General features: G+C 38.8%; 1 protein-coding gene across 4 annotated transcripts in view; it reads right to left on the bottom strand.

Annotated features, from left to right (window-relative positions):
• Window positions 1-25,290, bottom strand: part of GMDS (GDP-mannose 4,6-dehydratase) — a 629,179-nt gene that overhangs the window by 502,577 nt on the left and 101,312 nt on the right. For 3 of the 4 annotated variants that reach the window (NM_001266789.1, XM_077998638.1, XM_077998636.1), the window contains 2 exon segments: window positions 948-1,035; window positions 8,199-8,243. In NM_001266789.1, coding sequence (NP_001253718.1) covers window positions 948-1,035; window positions 8,199-8,243 — 133 coding nt within the window. 4 annotated transcript variants of the gene reach the window in all.

Here is a 25,290-nt window from a genome sequence, read left to right as displayed (position 1 = left end):
AGATCCAATGGCAGGCCTGCTCTGACCTTTGCACAAAAACATGAGTTTCAAAGACAATGCACTTAATGACTTAAAGTGGAAAGCCTTTTACTGGAGACTACTGCACCATCTTCCTGATGCTGTCACTATCTATACAAGTAACCCAAACCTTCAAATATGCAGGGGTTGAGGGGTGAACACAAAACCATATATGGTTTACAAGCTGAGTGTATTGTCCTTGCTGGCTGGAAAAACTGGCCACACAATGCAGGCTGAACTTGGAGTTAAAATTCCTGTGTCCTGGTGCCAGCTCTGCCTTCTTCACAGTGTGCAACCTCAGAAAATTCACAACCTCTCTATCTCCATTTCCTCAACTATAAAATGCTCTCTGGGTCTCCCTATTCACCTCAGGAGTTGCCATAAGTTCAAACAAGAAAACATTCGGCTTGTGCTATATAAACTGTACAGCTACATACAGACAAATTAACAAAAGCAGCAAAACAACTGCAAATACTGACAATGACAGTAATTTGGAACATTTTGATTGCCATTTATTTAGGCCTATCTTCACAAATCATTTTTTAAAATAATTAAATGTACAAAGATTGTTTAAGTTGATTAAATTGGACCAAATATAAAAAGCGGGTCAGTGCACTGTCAGTATGGAACTGCTCTTACTTGAAGGAATAAGGACACCTGCAGAGGGGTGATCAAAGGCATGCCCTTCCTTGGTCTCTCTAAGCCATCTACTCCACAGCCTTCTAACACCCAAACCATCATGACACTATGGCAGTGAGCAGAGAAGATTTTCAACATATGTAAATCGTATTCCGTGCAGTAATTCATGCATAAATAACTGTGACTTGTTGGGCACTGACAAAAATGATATTTGAAAACACCTTATCTGAATATAGGAACATCTGAAAATACATTATAGAAAGAGATTCTAGAAAAAGAAAATCACTTACTTCCTTCAATGTGAGCCTGGGGATTCTTATACAGATGCTCAATTCGACCCGTATTAAATGAACTGGACCGCCGTACAATTCCATGGACCTGAGTTTTTACAGTGTGGAAAGATAAATGTGCAGTGAGGACTAATAAACGACTTCTTTAGCTAATGTTTAGCTTTATGAAAAAAATGATTTCTAAGCATCATTTTAAATTATTAGAAATAGTCCCACTGCTTACTTTCTCCCCAACCACTGTCCACCAGCTGCCAACATCCTACCTCTGTCTTTCCCCAGTGATTTTACTGCCAATCTCAACAAACGTAATCAGGTAATTATGTGACTTCATGCTTAGTTGTAGATACTCAAACATCTCCTTTTCCAAACACACACACTTACAGCCTAACTGCTGACAAAAATATCTCTTCCATTTGAAACTGAAGACAGACCATGTGAGGCCATATCGGTAAAACGGCGTTTGTGGCCTGCTTAACACAGAGCACAAGGTCATCACATCTTCTCAGTGTCCTCAGAGCTTGCATTTTGCATCTACTGTATGTATTTCTGGAGCCACAGACATAATCAGAGAGCAGATGTTATTATGCAGCTAAGTAGAAAAGACAGAAAGCTAAAGAGCATAGGTAAGAGACAACATTTATGTACTACTCGATTTAAGACCTAAAGAAAACTCAAACGAAGAGAGGATTTTTAAAATTTTTTTATCTTGACTTAACCATAGGTGGGGGGCGGGGTGAAAGCTGATAGAACAGGAATGTAATGCATACTTGCCTGATACTGAAGAAAAGACTATTTGTGTATGAAACATAGGAGAAATTGTTCCAGACCTGGTCCCACTTCCTTCTCATGTCAAGATTGCTCCCTTTGTGCTGCCAACGCTAACACCAGCTTATGTCACCAGCTGCCCTAGTTCCAGTTCTACTGGTGGCAGTTTTAATCCTTGACTTATTTTACAAGTGTTCCTTCTTATGTTGAAAAGTTCATTTGCAGCTGAATATACTTCTATATTTTAACTCAATCGTTTCTATTTCAAACCAAAATTAATCCTTGGTATGACTCAAATATTCCAAATATGGAGGTAAATTATAAGAATATAAGACTTTCTTTCAAACAGAAAGAAATGTCATAATTTTAAATGGCATACATGAGAAATTGACTTCTGCGAAAGATACAACACACCCACAATTAATATTTCTGTTGGTGAGCTGCTTTGGGAGAAAAGCACTCATCAACATTATTTTCCAAAAGAACGAAACCCAAGAGAAGTTAGTAAACATGAAAATATTTTGGGAAACGAACTTCACAAACTTGGTTGACATTTGAGGAGGCAAACATTCAACCCTAGGAAGCATTAAATTGAGATCTGGCTATACATATCTACTTCCTAATTTAGACATGGAGAAAACACTAGTATTAAGCTTATCTGTTCTACTTCATGATCTCCAATTTTTCAGGTTGCTAGTTAATTGTAAAGTTGAACTGCTCTACAAACTCAATTTTAACAAAAAGTATGTATTTCACATATATACTTATACATAGCAAAACTTGCGTTTACTATCAAAGTTACTTCTGAAATAGATTTCTCAGATGTAAATTCTGTTTTATTAAATAGAAAAGAATGTCTATGTTCTAAAAACAGTAATTTAACTTTGACAGTGAAAAGAATAACATTAGTGTTATTTAGGTTATCTTCTCTAGATTGCTGGATTCTGGGGAAGTCACATATTCCAGCAGCCCAAAATATAGAGAGATGCCATTTATTAATATGTATTCATTACATATAAATATAAAAAGCTTTGACAAAAACATGAAATGATTTTGATGCATTCCATGTAAAATGCAGACAACTACACGAAGTCACAGCCAATCACAACCAAGACTTTACTGTCACGTTAAAAATCAAAAGCATTAAGCACTGGTTGCTTTTTTTTTCAAATCAAGTGTTTTAATTTCCTCTAACTCCCACCATTTGGTATGTGTACACACGGAAAGAAAGACCTGCCAAATGCTTAATCCATGACAGCAGGTATTATTCTAAGAACTAATGAAAGCTAGGTCTGTCTGCTTCTGAGACAGGTGAAATACGGACTTCAACACAAGCCAAAATGTGTGCAAACTGCATAATCTAGTTAAGAATTTGAGATTAGCGGCTTTCTCTTTACAGAAGGGATGTAGATAGAGCTTTTTGTTTGTTTTTATAAGGATTTTGGGAGAAAAGATATGAGGTATTAGGAACCAAACTGAAAAGATAAAGAGCTGAATCTGGCTTTATATAAACTTAATCAAAATCATTACAAAATTATAGTAGTTCAGACACAAAATATAATTCTGAAATACTGAGGTCTTATAATAAATGAAAATGAGTTTTTTGACAAATTTCATGTCCCACTTAACAAGGTGATAAAAAAAAAAATTTCAAGTTCTTTCCATTTAAAACAAAGTTGGTTTAACTTCAAAATCCAGAGTCAGATCAGGAAAATAACAGAAATGCTTTATTATTTATTAATTATGATCAAGAAAATGGAAAATTATTACCACTGAATTTCAAATTCTTAGTGTCTAGATTTCTCTTGGAGGCAAGGATGACTCCCAGGGATGGTTAATGTCACTCACCTTTTGAAAAGTACAGATTATTTAAGTAATATCAATAGTTAACACTTACACAGCAATGATCATGTACTAGACACTGTTCTCTGTATGTATTAAATGACTTAATCATCACAACAACCTTACTATAATAATACTGGTCCCATTCCATGAATGAGGACATTGCCTGAGATAACACAGCTAGTAAGTGGCAATGTTAAAGAACATAGACTCGGTCAACCCTGCCAACACTCAGTATAGTTTCAAAATGAAATCCATAAAAGCTTCACCTTTTTTCTAATCAAAGTATAAAGGCTTCTGGGATAACAACCCAGAGGAAAAATAGTTGAAGGATTCTCATAGATTAAGAAAGTATAGCAACTTCATGTTCTAACAAAAAATCTCCCAGAGATAACAATCGGACTATCCCTACATCCTTTTCTTTTCTATGCTGATCCTTCATGTCACAATTTACCTATTATTTATTTTAAATTCTGATACATTGTGTTGTAGCTGTTACTAAGTTATTCAATACAGATTTGTCATATAGTCCCAGATTTTAGCTTTTAAAGGGTTCAACATTGTCTTTACTTCTCTGGTTTTCCTCTGTACTTACTGCAAAATGTGTACAAAAGTGTGTTGTTGGTTTATCTGCTAACAGTGGTGCTGGAAACACACTTGGAACTAGAACGCGCTTTCATAAAAAGCTTCATTTCTGTCAATCCTCCGTTTTCCCTTATGACAGGAAGAAATGCAAACAGCTCCAGCATCCTAGACAACAGAGCATGCCTGCTACTCAGGAATGCTGATCAACGAATCCAACTAAAGAGCCGATTAAAGATCCGTGTCCACTGGCTTGTCCACATTAGACCGCATGTCACTCTGCCAGGTCCGTATCAATAAGCCCATGAGTCCCGTAGAACTCCACTGGGCTAAGCATTTTCCACGTACTGTCTTACCTAATCTCCGCAACCACCTCCGGAGATAGGTGTGCTTATCACCCCATTTACAGAAAAGGCAACTAAGTTTCAGAGGGGTCGAGTGACTTGCACAGGGTCACGGAGCCTGCAAGTGGCAGAGGAAGAGTGAGACACAGGCGTCCAGTGCCCAGCCTGAGGCTCCTCTGCCACAGCGAGCTAACCACCTTGTCCACCCCGCTGGCTCTGTACTGACAACAGGGGTAAAGGAGAATGATCCTCTGCCCTTCAGCGATGTGTAGAATTAAGTGTATAAAGTATCAAAGAGTGATTGTCCATAAAACCCAACAATTTTTGGGTTTCCTCATTATGAGATGACACCTATAAGTAATAAAGAATGAATGAGTGTTACATCCATTCTCCTTATGCTCTCCTTAACATTTAATCCTGAGCAAAATTCAAGCAACAACATTTAAACCTGTCATTTTAAACTTCTAAATTAAGGCTTTTCTCAGTGAGAAGTAACCCTTCACTTTTTCACTTCAAACGGTTCATTCAGAGATGTGGATTTCAGTGGCCCCATTTGATGGCGAGGCCCCACGGCTTCAGGAATCTAAATGTGTGTGAGGTGATACAAAGTGATTAACCATAACTAATCAATCTGTTAGTATACGCTATTGCTTTTCAAGTCATCCGCAAATGCCTATTTTTGCCTATTTTTGCTTTAAGGCTAGCTAAGTTATTTGTACTTTCATTTTGCTTTTCTGATGGGAGAAAAAGTAAAGGAGTACGTCTAACTGCGCTACATGAATTCCATACACAGGGTTTGTTTTTGCCTACACCACCCATCATCACGACTCCACCAACCTAGCCCTGCCCTCCTGCACACTCCCCTCCAGGTGGCTGTGGCCTCTCCACATTGCCCATGCTTCCCAGTTTCAAAATGCACAATTGGCCTTACCACTGCTAACCAACCAGTGTGCCTTGCTTTTCTAGAAAGAACAACTCAGCCTCAGCATCACGCCTCTTCTTCACAGGGCTGATCTGTTCCTGATTTGTCCTCTGCCGTCCCTAAGAAGGTTGTTTCCAGCTGTTCTGACCTTTGGAATATACCTCACACAAAGGCTAGATTCAACACAATACGTAACCCAGAGAAGCAAGGCCTCACGGATCTAAAACGTCTTAGGGTACCTTGTTCAACTTCATCATATGATTCAATCCATCACCTGATCTCATCTAAACCTTTAGTTGTGATGGTTTCTCTGTCTGTAGTACCCAGGCAAGCGATGTCACACTGACTGGGGTCATGTTAGAAAGAACAGTTCCCAGAGCCCCGAACCAGCCTCCTGTGTCTTAACAGGGCCTGATTCTGATGCACACTAAAGCTGGAGAGCCTGACGTCTCTAAGCATCCAAAATTGTTGCTGTTGACCACGACCACTGCCCCCCACCCCAAGTTCACATGTAATAAAATACTTCCCTCTCTCATCCTAATTCATGCAATCTACTAATCCTATTCTTTTACTCGTGGCCTTCAAAAATCAGGGATGCCGCTGATAAATCAGGAAATTTTCCAATGCAGCCAATTTGAAAAATTACTCTAACATTTACTTTGACGTAAGCATAAAAACATAAAGCCTGTGCCACCATCAGATTCCTCTTAAAGTTTATTCTCCAATTACACCAAACTCTTAAAATTGAGGACAGCAGCCTATTAAAATTGAATACAGTACGGATAAACACACTTACAGTCCCACAATATGCAGACAGCTCACACTTCCCCGGACTAGGAAGAGAATTAATTTCTGATTATGCTTTGTGGCTGTGTACTTTCCCGCTATAGTGTCAACCATGTTTCCTTCCATGAGTTTACGGATCTCTCTCTCCTAAACCTGTTTTCTCTCTCAACCATTGTTTCGGTGATAAATTCCTCCCATTAACTATGATTTGCCAAGTGGGCCTTCTATTGTCTTTTTGTATCAGAATAAAATCTGCTCTTACGATTTCAAATACCGCAAAAACATCTGCAGCTTATCAGGCAGTCCTAGACTCTTGTTACATCTATTTGCAAATCTCTCATCCTTCTTGTCTTCTGAAGTCTGCTAGTTCCTTAACAAGGGACACCTAAACAGAGATCTGCTTCTGTGCCTTTTCGAGTAACACTAACAGTACCACATGCTTGAGAATGGTTACCATCTACACATCCAAACTCGCTCTGTCACTGTCACTGGGTCTACCATCACTGCAGTGCACAGCCGTGCTCCCTCCTCTTCTGGACTAGACACAGGCGCTGCCTGTTAACACCACCCTCACCTCCAGTCTCAGCCCACCTTGTCCCAGGAAGAGCGGATCCCAACACTCATGTGGTTTTGAGCATCACTTCTGACATGCCACCTCACTCAAAATTCTTTCCCGTTGTGTTTCCATTTGCCCAAATTACACTCTTCACAAGTGCAGCAATTTCTGCTCCAGCTAGCTCCTTTCCTAGGTTCACTCAATACACAACAACATCACTAATTCCTCTCTAGCCACCAAACATCTCTCAGCTGGTCCCAAACATCTGAAACACAGTATGGGCATCCCTCTGCCAAGCTATTCCTTTTAATAGATATTCAGGCCTTAGGTTAATCTAGCCTGAATAAATATAGGTCTTTCTCTAAAACCAACACTTTGCACTACACATAACCTAGTCTAAAAGTCTCTGCTCTGTAGAATTTGTATTTCTTTCTCGATTATTATAGCAACTTATGCATATGGACATATGTATACACATGAATTTCATAATTCCATTTGTTTTATTTTGATATAATTACAAAATGTAGCATTAGCTATTAGAAAAGGGTACAGAAGGTGCTAAACACATCTACTGTTACTTCTCCAAGTCTAAAAGTCAAGGCTCTCAGATTATGAGTTAAAAGAAATTAACTTTTTTTCTTCAAATAATGTTGGCATTTAGATGCCAAATTCTTTCCTGTTGTGTTTCCATTTGCCCAAATTACACATTTTTAAAACAATGTACCAACAATTAGAATAAACAGACAATCCTAAATTATTAATGTAAACATTCATAAAGCAGATCAGAGCATATGGGCCACTGTAAAGGTTTTTTTTTTTTTCTGTTATAGCACGAATTTATATACATGTATATATCTGAAAAACGTTCTTTAAAAAATTAAGTTGTACATACTTAGCACATCAAAATTAATATATAAAACTATTGTTTCTTTTAAAGTAAAGAGAAATGGTGAAGACAACGACAAAAGCAGCAAACCTAAAAGTTTCAGCTCCATAAAATATATGGTTGCCTTTTAGAAAGGAAAACCTCCAGGTATAAATTTTTCATTCGTTTGCCAACGATCAGCTTGGTTTTTATTGCTCTCTGTAATTTCTGAATTAAGTGACTTCACTGTGAGTAAGACTTTCTTATGAAACACATTACATCATAAATTAACCCGAATAATGTTACAGCTTCAGCTTGCACAGGCTGCTGCGTTATCGGAGAATGTGGGAAGTGTGCACCACAGCTGAGCACTGTGAGTGCAGGGGAGCCACCAGTGCTCACCAGCAGATAAACAGCACAATGGGTTGGCAGGCTCACAAGCCCAAAGACACATTCTTCCCTGGATTCTGATTTGTTATCTGCGTTTCAGTGGAAAACACACTCAGGAGGACGGCAGCAGAGGAAGCATGTGGCCACCGCATGCGAGCAATCCCTCCAGCCTGCGCCTGCTTCCCATTGAGTCACCCACCTCATAGCCTTTCTCCAGCAGGAACTCAGCCAGGTAGGAACCATCCTGGGAAGAAAGGAAAAATTGCAAAACGTCAGTCTTATAGTGGTATAGAAAGGTGGTCGAGACGAAGAGTTTTGAGAAAAGCATTTAAAAGGCTACCTATGATGTCGATAAATACCACATGGTGTTCCACTGTACACAAAGCATTTTCACAAACAGTATTCATTTGAGCTCCACAGAAGACAGAGGATGAAAATGAAATCCAGGAAAGTGATAAGCATCAACAGACAGCATGAAGTTCCAAAATCAGATGGATTTGGGTTTAGGTTTTGCCACTTACTAGTTGTATGAAACATGCAAAATATGGGGGCAGAATGCCTTGGTATCATAGCAACATAAAGAAATCTTAGTAATTCTGGGGGGTTGTTAAAAAAGATCATCGGGGGCCAGGCACAGTGGCTCACACCTGTAATCCCAGTACTTTGGGAGGTCAAGGCAGGAGGATCACTTGCACTCAAGAGTTGGAGACTAGCCTGAGCAACACAGTGAGACCCTACCACTATTAAAACAAAACAAAACAAAAAATTGGTGGAGACGGGGTCTCACTATGTTGCCCAGGCTGGTGTCAAACTCCTGGACACAAGTGTTCTTCCTACCTTGGCCTCCCAAATTGCTGAATTACAGGTGTGAGCCACCATGCCCAGTCTAAAACATCTTTAAAAATTAGCCAGGCATGGTGGCTCATGCCTGTGGTACCAGCTACTTGGGAGGCTGAGGTGGGAGGATCATTTGAACCTGGGAGTTCGAGGCTGGAGTAAGCCATGATTGCAAAACTGCACTCCAGCCTGGGTAGCAGAAGGAGACCCTGTCTCCAGTGGTAAAGAGAAAAAGAACCACTGGGGAATGGATAAGATGGGAGCTATGTGGGTTGGGGACATGGAAGGGTTAGTGTGAGGAGGAAAAGACTCCATGGCAGAATAAAGAAGGCCAGGGGACATGGAGGAAGGCAAGTACCTTTGGACAGCTGGCCTTTTCACTGAAGGCTTGAAAGGGTTTTAAGGTGGCAGGGAGCAGGGATGGGGATCAGATTTGTATTACTATGCACACACACATATGAACTCTTAAAAAAAGAAGATATTCTCTTTTTTGTAAAATCATAAGCATTTCCTTTTTATTAATCTTAAATCAGATAGCTAATTCCTGCCTTAAAATGAAGGTATCCGACAAAATACAGAGATTCTCAACTGGTTCTTAATAATTATTTTTAAAATTTCTGGTAGGGGTCTTCATTTGACCTACTATATTTCGTGAGCCACTTTTAGACAGAAAGCATGAGAAACATATAATTAAACTATTTAATAGGTCGAAAGTTCAAAAATCACCATTCTGGAGGTGCTATAAAAAGTCACCAGCCTCTTAAACTGGTTAGACATTTTGCAGTCAATCCCACAATTGCTCCTCTGCTTTCTGCCCAACGAGAGGATCCCCATCCATCTCATTCAGACTAAAAGATAAAAATGAGAAGCTCTAACCACTGGAAATTCGTGTCCTCAAAAGTGGTTGGGGATGGTTGGGTTTTCTTCAGTTTCTTCAACTTGAATAGGCTTTAAATATCCCTTTGAGCTTCAAAAGCTCCTACCAAATATTCCAGGAAAAAAAAAAAAAAAAAAAAAAAAAAAAAACCCTTTTTCTTATTACTTGACCAAAAGCTGGAATTGGAGATACCCTATGGGTCCTGAAAATGAAAGGACTGCCAAGCGAGTGTTTACTACATTAACGCAGAAGTCATGCATAAATTCAGGCAGAATGACAAGGCGAAGCATACAAGGAACACATTCTGTGGTTCATTAAAACCTGGAGCAGATTTTCTTCTTCTTCTTTTGCTTCTTCTTTTTTAAGATGGAATCTCGCTCTTTCACCCAGGCCGGAGTGCAGTGGTGTTAGCTCGGCTCACTGCAACCTCTGCCTCCGGGTTCAAGCGATTCTTGTGCCTCAGCCTCCTGAATAGCTGGGATTACAGGTGAGTGGCACCATCCCCAGCTAATGTTCGTATTTGTAGTAGAGACGGGTTTTCACCATGTTGGCAGGCTGATCTGGAACTCCAGACCTCATGTGATCTGCCTGCCTTGGCCTCCCAAAGGCTGGGATTCAGGCGTGAGCCACCATGCCAGGCCAAAAATCTCCAGCAGATTTTCTTCTGACTTCTTGAGGTAAATATTTCAGTTTGTAGATTCACGTGGAGAAGAGAAAATGTTTGGTATATTCTTTTTTAATCCCATTCTTACAATTCTTATGGTTTTTACATATCTAAAATATATGTGAGATAATGACACTGACCATTATTTAAGTTAGATAATGACACTGACCAATTCAGACCATGACAAGCCAAGTTGGGCTACATAACCATTGAAAATGTTATTTAGGATAATCAATATCCCTATAAATCAATCAATGAGAAAACAGCTTAATAGAAAAATATTTGCAATAAGAATAACAATTTGGCAGTAGGTTGGAAAGCCACGTAAAGTACGAAGTTTGGGCTTTGTTTCGCTATTCTTGTTTTGAAGCAGGCAACACTACACTTTTAATCATTCTCTTGGAATAAAAAGTTCGAATGCTTTGTGTTCTACCATAGCTACATTAAATGTTTAAAAAAAAAAAAAAAGCCAGAAGTAAACGTGCTGGAGATCCCTGAGGTGGGAAGAGCTGTGATTATTTAGAGAGCTGATATGAAACAGACCTGACCAGGACTGAACCCTGTCAATAAGGTCTTGTTCTTCTCACCCAGGCTGCTTCTCAGACTTTCCAACCACACTGGAACATTCTGAACCAGTAGTGGCACCGGCTTCCTCCTCGCTTCCTTGCCAGGCCTCTCGAGTGATAGGGCCTGGGCCGCACAATGAGTGGGAAACGAGCCGAGCGAGGGCTCCTGGTCCCCAGCCCAGGGGCCCAGCTGGCTGCCCCCTCGTCCTTTCCCCAGGCCCTGGGGACTCGAGGAGAGACGCAGTATCTGAGCAGGCAGACGTCCGCCAAGCCAACAGGATGGTGGTTTCCGCCTCCTCTTGAAGCACAGGGCTGATAAAGAATGCTCCAATCAGACTAATGACTGAAATGTCATAGCAAATGAGAACCTACAACTACCATTAAGTTCTGACGCTTGACTCCTCTGAAACCAAGGAACAAATAGACTAAATCTGTAACTCACTCAGTATGAACACAATTAATCCGGTATAAAGTCCTGCCTAGGTTCAATCCTTGTTACAGAAAACTTTTTAATTGTAAAAATAATGTCCCAATGTGACCCTTTTAAGTTTAATTTCACAAATGGGCTATGAAGGGTATCTATTTTATATTAAATACCACACTATTTTGAGCAATCACCGTGGCTTTAACATTTTCAAGACACAGAAATATTTTCCTTTTTTTTTTTTTCTTTTTTTTTTTTGAGACAGAATTTCGCTCTTGTTGCCCAGGCTAGAGTACAATAGCACAATTTCGGCTCACTGTGACTTCCACCTCCCGGGTTCAAGTGATTCTCCTGTCTCAGCCTCCTGAGTAACTGAGATTACAAGCGCCCACCACCACACTCAGCTAATTTTTTGTATTTTTAGTAGAGACAGGATTCACCATGTTGGCCAGGCTGTTCTCAAACCCCTGACCTCAGGTGATCCACCTGCCTCGGCCTCTCAAAGTGCTGGGATTACAGGTGTGAGCCACCGTCCTACTCTCACAAGAACAAAGCTAGGAAGGCAGGCAGATATTTGGCCTCTCAGGTAACTGAGGCACAGCGGGGGTTAGCCAACTTTTCTAATACCACACTAGTTACAGACCAAGCCAGGACTAGAATCCTAGCCATCCATCGTTTTGAAGTAGAAAATAATCTCCTTCCTTCCACTCCTCTACCTGGTACCAAAACATGTCAAAACCCAACAAAATAATAAAAGACCATAAAAGATGCATTTTCAAACCAAATTGATTCAGTCATTTTCCATTACAGGGCGTTTTATGATGCAACAGTGCTTCCAGTTTTAATCAGGTGATCCAAGCGCAGAGAAGTCATGTAATTGTAGAACACTCCAGAGCTCAGAGGAGGGAGAAAGGACACAGCACCTGAGAATTTCCAGGTCTGGGTTCTGGGGGCACTTGCACTGCCCATGCAGTGGTTCAGTGTTGTTTGGAGGTGGATTTAGATTGCTGGTGGTTGTAAGTCCAGCTTTGGGGCCAAAGGGCAGGGCACCAGGGTCCCAAGGGGCCAGGTTTCAGTGTTCCCGATGCCTCTCCTGTTCTTCCAAGGGGATGGACCCTCACTTTTCATGGAGTACTCAGAAATGTTCCAGACAGAGTTACGTAAAAATTAAAGAGCAATTCCAAAATTCACAGAATCATGTTTTGACTACAGTATGACAACTACCTAAAATTTCACAACTATGGAAAGCTGAGAGAAACACAGAAAGTTTCTCCCTTCTCTCAATGACCACAGGTGGCTGAAAAAAGACTGATCTCACATCCACACACACACACCCTACACACCCCATCCAAACACATTATGTATAAGGGCAAGCCATCCTCCTGCAACACAGAAAGACTAGTATTTTTCTCTTCTCTTCTAATACAGATGAATGAATAGCCCAGACAGACAAATGAAAAGGGAACTTTCTTATATGCAATGTGAACTGCATGCTAAATCATACTGTATGTTTCTACTTAAGCACCCTATGGCAGCTTCTTTGAACAGGATAAGGTCATGGTACTGGGCTAAAGAAACCAAACCACTAATAAAATGAATCTCTTTGTTTAGATCATCTCAAGCATCAGGAAATAGAATATCCCCTTCTGCAAGAAGAGAAAGCACTCGTTTGCACTGCCTTTTTCTGTTCTTTAACTCTATGTTGTCTAATTACTCCTAAAACATCTTCCCAGCTAATTGGAATTACAATGTCAAGGTAATCTGTACCTCCAATAAGCAATACATGAACGCTTCAATGATTAACAAATGATGCTGTTTTGAATGAGACTGAAAGCTTCCAATGATTTAACCACTGCTGTGAAGAATACAGAGACAGAATATAATATAAAAGTATTTATACCTAGGTTATGTTTGTAACACAAATCATTGGACAAAATCTCTGTGAGACTCACAAAATTCAAAAGACTGTGGGGATTAATTAATCCAACCCTCTCATTTTACAGATCAGGAAATTGGGATTCAAAGCAGGTAAATATTTATTATACAGTCACAGTTATGAAGTAGCAGAACCTGCAACCAAAAAATAAAAATGAAAACCAGGTCCCTGGACTCCCAGACCTCAGAATTTTGCACTAAAAAATACTGAGTAAATATCTAAAATGAAGAGGCTGCACTAATGACCACAATTGAGAACCAGGTAAAACAGACAAATGGAATTACCAAAGTGAAGAACAAGAATAGAGCCAATAATTATCAATAGAGCAATAATTAACTGATTAGTAGAGAGGAAATGAGGATACCATCAATATTTAAAACATAGAAATAACTCCCATCTCCTATAGTCTTTAAAGGTGAAAAATATTTCCCCATAAAAGCTGCTGTCATCAAAGAAACAACTTTCACTTCCTTTGCTTTACCTCCTGGTACAGAGAAGCACTGCAATCCAGCAACATGATCAATAACCTCTGAATAATGAAGAATTGCTTATGTCCAGCAGCTAAGATACTCTTTACATAGCCACCTCTTCCCTCCTTTCAAGGGCAATAGCCTTGCAAACAGGTGCTCAGTGGTTGCACATACACCTCAAACACATCAAGAAAAGAGAGCCGCTCTGTGCCAGACACAATACCTTCTCTAGTATTGGGTGATGAGTGTAAGGCTAACACAGGTATCAACCTTTCAGAAAGAGGCCAGAGGCTTTCAATCATCCTATATACTGGTCTACCATGGCACAGAATTATCTCCCCCAAAACATACATAGTTTCAATAGATTGCAATATTATGTTATGTCCATGGTTAGTTTGGTAAGAAAAAAAAAAAAGAAAAAGATTTACATATAAAAAATATCAAACAGGGAAGAAATATCCTAAAAGATTAATTTAAAAAAATGTTCCCCAATGTGATAGCTTTTTAAAAATGGTACAAACGTGTTTTTTCAGTTTTGGACTAGTATTAACACGACAGAGTTTTTGGTGTTTGTGACCTTAATTTTTTTTTCAGGGAATTATATATACACTGTACCTATTTTTCTAGTAGGCTGTGTTTTACCATTTGGTTTGTTCTTAAAAGTATCAAGAACATGTATAAAATCGACTAATTTTTACCTCCAATAAAAGCCACTCCAAACCTGATATTTTGAAGCAGGCTAGCAAATCTTCAGTCTCTTTTATATTGCAAATGATTATTGCAAACCCTTAGTATAATATTAGAGCAAGGAAGAATGCAAACACAATGTGAACTCAGGAGTGCACATCTTTGTACAACTCAACATGTGTAATAATACTAACTTCAACATACTAAAATAATTCTCTATAATTTAGGCAAACTCTATAAGGAAAATGAGACTAAAGGGTTTAAAACAAGCCGGCACAAAGGAAGCAACTGTTGGTAAGGTATAGAAAGATTAATTTCTAATTAAATGATTAAGAGAAAAACAGTACACATACACACAGATACTTCAATAAATACAGTCCCAGAAATGCTGGAAAAGCCTCAAAAGGACAAGCAGTCCCCAACTTATGACGGTTCCACCCACAATTCTTCAACTCTATGATGGTATGAAAACGATACACATTCAGTACACTTCTCAACTTACAATGGAGTCTAAGATAAATCCATGATACGTTGAAGATACTGTAAACCAAAAATGTACTTTCGATATTTTCGACGTACAAAGGATTTATAGGGACAGACCCCCACTGTAAGTTAAGGAACATCTGTAAATCCAAAGGCATCTATTAACAGCCTATGTGTGTGCTGGACGGTACAAAATATATAGATACAGCAAGGGTGAGTCCGCCTGTTCATCACTACATGAATACAAGCATGCCCAAGGAATACAGTATCTCACTGGTTTTCCTTTTTTTTTTTTTCCTTAACGTAAGTTCCTTTTGTTTGAACCTCTATTTTCCACTCTCTCCCTCCCTCCCATTCTTGCCACTCATACTGAAGTTTTTATCCACCAGAGGAAAAAAAAAAAAAAAACTTCATGTGGACTACTATTAGTACAAATGATGATAGCAGTACTAAGAAGAATAGTGAGCACTTGTACAGCACTTGGTATACACCCAGCATGCACTAAGTGCTCTGCATTCAGTATCTTTTTAACTCTTCACAATAACCCCATGCCATTGGTACTGTTTTCATCTCGATTTTACAAATGAGGAATCTGAGGTGAATTGAGAGGTAATAGCTCAGGTCTAATAGTTAGTAGGTAGAACATGGATTTAAACTATGTCTACTTGTAATAAATTATTTATATGGCAATTTGCTTCACTAATAGGATCGATCCCTCTATAATGGATACTATTAGAATGGATAATGATGGGCCTAGAGATATTTTCACATAAAATATATACAATGACTATCAAATACCCATTTGAACCATAGGTGTTATGGGATGGAGAAGGACAGGAAGGAAGTAAGAAATTTAGTCTCTGCCCTATTGCTCTGAGAAGTATCTGGGAAGCCAGGCATTTCCTGGCCTAGATAGGATTATGTTTCAATATTGGCTAGGACCTCCAGATTTCACACACATCCACCCACATGTGGACAGGACGAGAATAATAGCCAGGTAACCTGTATAGCTAATCAAAACGTTCTTGCTATCAGAGAACACCAGTAGATGCATGAGTCATGGACAGAAGGTGGCAAGGCTTTGGATGAAAGAAAAGCTATGAAATACTACCACACTGACCTCTTCTCTACTGGATGGCACAGTGCCCTGGAAAAATAAATCACTACACATAAGCATGAAATCAGGACTGGGAAAATACACAGGAAATACAAGAAGAATATCCCTATCAAATCCTTTTAAAGATCTGCCTAACTGGCCAGTTCAGTGCTGATGTGAATAACTCCTTTCAAGTTTAGAATATACTAGCTGAAAGTTTTTAGAACTCAGGGTTCCAAATACATTAATAAAGATTTGTATACGTGTGTAGGGAAGTTAATAATAAATTAACAGTAAACTTCACACTGAAATAATAACCTCTTTGCAGTAAATAGCTATACATATTAAAAAATTAAAACTGTACAAAATATAAAATTAGAGTTCCTCTCTCCTCCCTTTCTCACTCTCTCTCAAAGTGACAGGCCATACAATTAAAGGCTGTTTCTTTGCAAAGTCCATGCTTTGCAGTTCTAATCACTCGAGTGATTTATAGAGGAAATGATGTTTTGCAGGTACTCTAAAACAGAGCTGCACTTTGTCCAGTGTGCAAGGCCATGCTTAATGAAAAACTTTAAATTTGGAAGGAAAAAAAACTGCAGTAAAAAGAGAAGAATTATGAAATTTTAGTATTTACTTGATTTATTAATGTTTCCTTGTGCATTTCTTTTTATAATTTGTGTCCTGGCTAAGGCAGGAAGGCAAAACAAATGTCCTTTTGTTTATGGCTTTAAAAAGGTCATAAGAATAACAAAAGGATACATAAATACCGATGACTATATCTTTCCCTATTTCACTGTACATTAATTTAACAGTCTGCTACTGAAAAACTGCTGTTGGTTAAGCACAGAGTTAACTATTTTAAAATATTCTTGTTCTTTTTAACCCAATTTCTTTCAAGGATATAATTAATCCAGTTAAGACCGTTCTTAAAATATGTGCATGTCATGATAGAAACGTCACTTGTCTACTCCCTGATGCATTTCAGATCTCTGCCACTACAGAGTTCCAGCCAGGCAGGAAACGTTGTAAATCACTGAAGAAACATACAAGTTAAGAACTGTGATTTTGTCACTTAAAATTACTAAAAAATAGACAAAATTCAAGCATATATACAGGAGCGTAAATGCAGAAATCTGTAAGCATTTACCCAGAAAGGTGCAGATCATTAAACTAATAAAGCTAACTCATATTCGGCGCCCGAGGATATATCAAATTTTGTACAAACAACTGTAAGTCACTGGAGGCAAGGAGAGCTCCACGTTAGCACAAAGAATGTTGATTTGACTGAGGTGTGGTGCCCGGGGATAGGCTCACCCAGCAAAACGCGATTTTCTGGGCTACTGAATCTCTGTATTTGTTAGGTTGTGCTATACTGTGTATTAGGGTTCTGACATCCAGAGAAGGCATCCAAAATTACTTGGGGTGGACATAGGGGAATCACATATTAAAAGTCCAAAAGTCTGTGCCTCCTTCATGCTTGCAGCTGTCTTCCAGTGTCACTGCCTTGTAGACTGTACAATCATGGTGTGATTCTAGATAGCTTAGCTCCACCACAGAAACAAAGGGGATAAAACGAACAGTTGGTGAGATACTGAGATTGCAGTTTGAGCCTCTACAGGACTAATGCTTTTAGGTTGTTTTCAATTTTGTTGCTTTGCTTTATTTTGCCAACAGCAACGGGGGCTTAACTCTTTTCCAACCATACACTTTTTAAAATCTCTATTCAGTGGTACTGATAGGAAACATTTTTTCAAGATTCCACTGAGAAAGACCAGAGCTTTGTAAGGGTAGTGGAGTTCTCTAGGTGGAAAAATAACCTCCTGGCCAAATAGGGATTGGGCACCACCACCCACACCTTGGTCTCAATAGCACCAAACTCTAAATTGCCAATCTGGCCAGGCCCTTAGGCTAAGGCAGAAGTGAGTCTTACCTTCAGTGTGGAAGCTGAAAAGCAGGGGTCTCTGATTCAGTCTAATCTGACCACATGCACCTTTTGGTCTAATCTTATAATACTTAAATGTCTAACAACTGCTTCTGTTTCCCAGCTATTCTCTCCTAATATTTATGATATATCTGGGCTATGTGACAGTATTTTGTAGATTTGAGTTATATAGTTAAGCTATCACCTTTCTATAGACCTAGTTTGCCTTATACATTCTTCAACCTTACACTATACAGTATTCAAAGTATTTATTATTGTTTCTATCAAAATAATATCTTACATTTCTGTAATTCCTTACAGTTGCTAAGTAATCTTAAGATGTTTTTTCCCATTTATATCTCACAACATCCTGGTGAAGTAGCTGATATTATCCTCATTTTTCCGGATCAGAAAATTGAAGAAAGCACAAATCCCTTGTTCAAGGTCATAGAGCTAGTTAGAGAACTTGGCAGAATATGAAACCAATTTGTCTAATTCTAATTACAGTGTTATGTCCACAATACCTCTCCCCCGACCAAAATAAAAAATGTTTCAACCAAAATAAGATGCCATAGCAGTTTTTTAAAGAAATTAATAAATTTATATAAAAACCCATATGCAGTTTAGCACAAAATAATGTTTTAAATTTAAGTATCTTCAATTATCCTTGCAACAATCCACTATTAAAAGCCACTGCTTAAACCAATCCCCCCCTTTACGTGTACTAAACAACGTGCTACTGTGTGTGTTTGGGATCATCAGTGAGTAAGTGTGTGCATGCTTGCCCGAGCTCATTTAAAGGGATATCTATACCTTTATCCTGAGGCTTAAAAACAGCGAGGTCTGAATTTTCAGTGTTAAAAGCAGATCATGGAGCAATCAATCAGCTAATAACCATCTATTAATATCTAATGTACTATGCAACATGACAGAGTAAATGAAAATAAGAATAAGATGCATTTCCTACATTTGAGTTTACATAATTTAGTGAGAGGGCAAGGAAACAACTCATCTACTACATCATCATCATCATCATCATATTAGCAACAACATTAATGCCAACATTCATTCACTACATACTTCTCACATTTTAGGCCAGCACTGGCCAACAGAAATATAATGTGAGCCCATTATGTAATTTTTAATTTTCCAGCAGTCAAATTAAAAAAGGTAAAAAGAAAGAGATAAAAATTAATTTTAATAATACATTTATTTAACACATATATCTAGAATGTTTTATGCACATGTTAATAAAAAAATTATCCAGATATTTTACATACTTTTTCATATTAAACTCTCCAAAATCCAATGCAGTCAATAAGTTACATAACAATGAGGATACATTCTGAGAAATGTATCATCACGTGAACATCACAGAGTGTACGCGCCCAAACCTAGGTAGCAGAGTCAACTACACACCTAGGATATATGACATAGTCTTATGGTGCCTAGGTTGCAACCTGTACAGCATGTTACTGTACTGAATACTGTAGGCAACTGTCACACTATTGTAAGTATTTGTATGTCTAAACAGAAAAGGTACAGTGAAAATATGGTATCTTATGGGACTACCATTCATTGTATGTGGTCCCTTGCTGATTGATCTACATGTCATTATACAGCACATGACTGTATTTTACACTTACGGTATATCACAATTCAAATGTAAATTTTCAACAGAAATACTTGATCTGTATTTAGATTTCATTAAACTGATCACTGAAAAAGTAAATTTATGTACCCAACTTGCACCAAATATACTTAAAAGTTTTCTCATAACTAAATTGAGTATCCAAAAAATCACTTTCCTTTAGTTTTCACGAGTACATTGACAAAACTGGTTCACCTTTGTTTAAAAGAACTGATTTGGGCCAGGCGTGGTGACTCCTTCCTATAATTCCAGCCCTTTGGGAAGCCAAACCAAAGCCAAAGTATGGCTTGAGGCCAAGAGCTCAAGGCCACCCTGGGCAACATAGTGAGACCCCATTTCTACAAAACATTTTTAAAACAATATTTTTTTAATTAGTTGGGTGTGTCTCAGCTGCTCAGTAGGCTGACACAGGAAGACTGCTTGCAGTCCAGAAGGTCAAGGCTGCAGTGTGCCATGATCACACCACTGCATTCAACCTGGGTGACAGAATGAGACCATGTACCAAAAAAACAAAAAATGTTTGTTATTTTAAAGTAAGCTGGGCATGGTGAGGCAGGCCTATAGTCCTAGCTACTTGAAAAGCTGGGACAGGAGAACTGCCAAAGCCCAAGAGTTCAAGACTGCAGTGAACTATGACCAGGCTAGCTACTACATTCTAGCCTGGGTGACAGAATGAGACATTGTTTCAAAAAAAAAAAGAAAGAAAGAAAAACTTATTGACTCTGAAGTATAAGCAAATTAGTTTCAAATCCGTATCTGTTCAAGTTAAGTAAGCTCACTAACTCGTGTCAAGTCAGTATTAACACTGGATTCAAAGGAGTATTTGCAAAATTTGGAAAACAACTCTGAATTTATCAGTATCAACAAAGAGCTCTTCAAATTCTTTCTAGTTTTTGTAGCCAATGTATACAACGGTATTTATAATTAAAATCTTCTGCACATTGATTAATCATTACTACTGACTTATATTATGAAAACCTTCAATTTCAACATAAATTCTAATATCTGCCTAGCTAGCTGACAAATCACCTTGTCCTTTCCTGAGAGCTTCAAATTAGTTCATTCAAAAGTGGTGTGATCTGAGTCAGAAAACATCAACTATACTGCTATATTCCCTTTTTTTCTTTTTTTGAGACAGTTTTTTGCTCTGGTTGCCCAGGCTGGAGTGCAATGGCATGATCTCAGCTCACTGCAACCTCCGCCTCCCTGGTCCAAGTGATTCTCCTGCCTCAGCCTCCCGAATAGCTGGGATTATAGGCGTGCATCACCACACCTGGCTAATTTTGTATTTTTAGTAGAGAAGGGGTTTCTCCATGTTGGTCAGGCTGGTCTCGAAGTCCTGACCTCAGGTGATCCACCTGCTTCAGCTTCCCAAAGTGCTGAGATTACAGGCGTGAGCCACTGCACCCCGTCCATATTCCCTTTTTAAGTACTGAATACTAGCGCAAGTGCCCCTTTTTGTTTCAACAAAAGATCACCTTTGGTTGGAATAAATATTATGCAACAGAAATCTGTGTAAAACTTGTCCAGGACTCCACCAATGAGTGCTGCTAAAGATCGCAAGGTCACTGCCTTCATTGTCCTTCCATTTCTTTCAGCAGGTCCATAAATCAGCAATGATCCATGGATTTGCACTTATAGACTGGACAATTTTAACTACTAGTATCTATGACACTTTTTGCCAAGTTAACTACTGTCTTATACTCTGTCCAGCTTCAGAATACAGTGGAATGAAGCAATAAAAGAAATACCAACCTCTTGTAAAACTCCAATAAATACAAAATTTGGCCTAACAGAACTGGGTCAAATGTGTCTGTTGTGATAGAAATTAATTTTTTCATATCCATCTGAAATTCTTTGCAACATTCAAATGTTTGAATTGAATGTTCTTAAAACATTCAAAAATATCTCTGCCACAAATTGTTATTTTTGGCAAAAAAAAATACAACATTTCTTTATAAACCTTAAAGTCTGTATTAATTGGACAGTGAATCATCATACTGTATAATTTACATAAAGCTAAAGGAAGGTAATTGAAATGTTTCAAATTTCACATGGGTCATGTGGTCTATAGGCAACTGTTAGGCGAAAAACATCTTTAAGTTTTTGTGAAACACATTTTTGTCTCTTCTCATAATTTTCTAACAAAATTTTGGTACCTACAATAATTCCTTCTGCCATCTCTCCATCTTAAACTGGCTTTCTCTATAGTGCATGAATCCAAGACACTTTATAGGTGGCCAAAGTTACAGGCTAATACTCTGTTAAAATTTTTTAATTTACTGAACATTTGATATAGTTTAGATTTTTTGTCCCTCCAAATCTCATGCTGAAATGTGATCCTCAATGTTGAAGGTGGGGTCTAGTGGGAGGTGTTTGAGACATGGGGATAGATCCCTCATGAATGAGTGTTAGTTAGTGCCATGCTAACATCTGCAGAACTCACAGTCAAATAAACCTCTTTTCTTTATAAGTTATGTGGTCTCAAGTATTCCTTTACAGTAATGCAAAACGGACTAACAAAACACTAGATTCTGCTTTCAGGCAATTACTTGCATCAATTCTTTATTGACCTCTGAGAAAAAGCTTCTCATCAAATCTACCACAGATTTCTTGAAAATGTCTTAATATTGCCCATTTCATTTTCTTTAAGTTTTTTTATTCAATTGCAAATGAGATTCATCATGAAGTCCCTAGTCTCTTGTTGTTCCCACTGCTTTGATCATACTATTAATTTCTGTATCTCTACTCACTCGGCAGCAGTAGTATGCCTTCACTTCAAATTTAAAAATTGTCCATATTTCTTTACTAAAAAGTAATTTAATTACCTTTATTTTATATATCACTTAAACATTTCTGGGGGCTGAGGGATAAAAATCTACATGTTAGGTACCATGTACACTACTTGGGTGACAGGGGCACTGAAATCTCAGACTTTACCACCATACAATTCATCCATGTAACCAAAAATTTCTTGTACCCCAAAAGCAATTGAAATAAAAAATTAAACATTTCAATTTAATTACGAATTTGTTTCAACAAAATAATGTACTTGTATCACTATAAGCTGCACCATCTGCACAAAATATTTAATAAACACCATAATGTTAGAATGCAGAAAAAATATATACTGAATAAATTATTTGACACCAACAAGACTGGTAGTGTGTTTATGTATGTTAACGTAGTCTTACCAAAACAAGAAAGTATGTTTAACAGAAATATATTGTGCATTGCTTCCATCTTAAAAATCCAGTTCCTCGGGTGTGCTAGTCACACTGAACTGCTTGACAGCCACATGTGGCTTATAGCTATTGTTCCTGATCATATGAGAGGCTGTGTTCACGGCAGTCTGTATTTATTAATTGTGGTAATTCTCACAAGGAAGAGAAGTATTTACTCTAATTATCCCCACATTACAGACAATGGAATTTAGGCAGAAGTAATTAAGTGACTTACCCAAAGTCACAGAGCTATTAACTGGGGAACTGGGATTTCAACCCAGACAGTCTGACTCCAGAGACTCTTATCCACTATTCCACACCGCCAGAAGTTCAACAACAGCACAGCATTTCATGAGAGATGAGGCAAGAGATGCAGAGTGTATTAAAAATATATATATAAACCAAACTACTTTGCAGTGAAAAGAGGGAAGCCAGAACTCACAGGAAGACATCGTGAAAGAGGAAGAAAGACTTGAGCTGCGTAGTCCAAGATAAATGCTGCAGATAAACAGCACAGGCAGTTGGGTGCAGGAGGAGTAGGTGTGCGAAGTGTGAAAAAAGAGTGTTTAGCCATGAACAAGTAAAGTGGGTCAGCTGTGGAGTTAACGCAGCAGGCTAAAAATTGGTCCCCAAAAGATACAGCCATGTCCTCACCACTGAAATCTGTGACTGATACCTCATATTAGAAAATCATCTTTGCAGATATGATGAGGTTAAGGATCTTGTGCCAGGGAGACTACCATGGATTATCTGGGTGAACACTGAGCACTTGCAGATATGATGAGGTTAAGGATCTTGTGCCAGGGAGACTACCATGGATTATCTGGGTGAACACTGAGCATTTGCAGATATGATGAGGTTAAGGATCTTGTGCCAGGGAGACTACCATGGATTACCTGGGTGAACACTGAGCACAATCACAGGAGTCCTTACAAGAAAGAGGCCGTGGGAGAGTTCACACAGTCAGAAGAGGAGGCCATGAGACCCCAGCAGCAGAGACTAGGGCCATGTGCCCCAAGTCAAAGGATCCCAGCAGCCACTAGAAGCTGAAAGAAGAAAGCAAGGAATTCTCCTCTTGAGACCTCCAAAGGGAACATGGCCTTTCTGACATACACCTTGATTTTGGACATCCAGAACTGTGAGAAGTCAACTGTGTTGTTTTAGGCCACTCAGTCTGTTTCAAAAGCCACAGGAAACTAATACAGCTTAGAACCTCTCAAAACCTGCAACATGCAAAGGGACCTTGTGAATCAGCAAGAGGTCAATCTAGCAAGCAGTAGTTCCCAATTTATTTAATGAGAGAATACGCACTCCCCAGAAAGAGAGAGCTGGTGGTGAAAGCTAACACAAAACCTGTTAGCATCTGGCATACCTAATATTCCTCTAACAAAGTTTGGGAATTCCTAACCCAACTCACATTCTGGAAGGCAATTAGTCAAGTAAGTCTGAACTTTATTCAAACAATGCAAAAACCACCGAAGGTTTTTAAGAAACATTGCAAGAAGTCAACCATTTGGGGTGAGGAAATCCAGGACCCTGTGACCCTGAATTCAGGGTAGCTTCAAAGTGGCAGAATGCATTGCTTTGGAAGACAAAACATGTCAGCAGCTGAGCCAGCCCTTCCAGCTGACAGTAGTGCACTCTGTCCTGATGGAACCACCTCCTCTGGGAAGTGCTCCTGTCATGAGGGATGCTGACAAACTAAAGTGGCTTCCCAGTGTGACGAGTGAGAAATGACATAAAAGAACGAAAGAAGCGTTGTGCTAGAGAGCAATATTCAAAAGGGAAACAAAATAGCACTACCTTCAAGTAAACGAAGTGCTAAAATACATTATTAATAACAAAAAATGAACTACAAAGGGTTCAGTAAAAGTCCAAGGTGAAACCATCAAGGGGAGTGGGATTAGGTCAACAGGAAGCTGTCCATAGACCTCTGCAGTAAGAAGCTCCTGGCCTGTCTGGATCTTCTTGTGGAGACTGGAAGACAAGTTGTCAGGCTGCCACAGGAGGAGAAAATCCACACTGCATAGGAAGCTGGACCTCAAAACCAACCAGCTTCCACAAGTCTAAGATTTCCTGCCCTAAACTGGACACAGACCTGTTTATCATATCCACATGTAGAGCTGGAATAGAAACTGAATTTCAAAAATACTGTGTTAAACTAGGGGTGAAATTCAAAATATTTAATAACCTGCATAGCACAGGCACTGACCCATCAGAATGCATCCCAGCTTATGTGCCTACAGGTAGGTGCCCACCTCCTGAAGTTCAGCCTTCATAAAACCGTGAACACTGACTGAGAGTTGAAAACAGATTCTGAACAGGCAGGGATGAAGAGGGGAGGGGAAATTACTGCCACTTAAAAACTGATTTGAACTGATAGTAGGTCCCCCATTTTGGGAAGCAACAGACGTCAAGGAAAGGTGACCAGGTAGGCTGGAAGCCACGTTCTAAA

The sequence above is a fragment of the Macaca mulatta genome, chromosome 4, assembly GCF_049350105.2.
Source record: "Macaca mulatta isolate MMU2019108-1 chromosome 4, T2T-MMU8v2.0, whole genome shotgun sequence".
Taxonomy (NCBI): domain Eukaryota; kingdom Metazoa; phylum Chordata; class Mammalia; order Primates; family Cercopithecidae; genus Macaca; species Macaca mulatta.
This window is presented reverse-complemented; position numbering and strand designations above follow the sequence as displayed.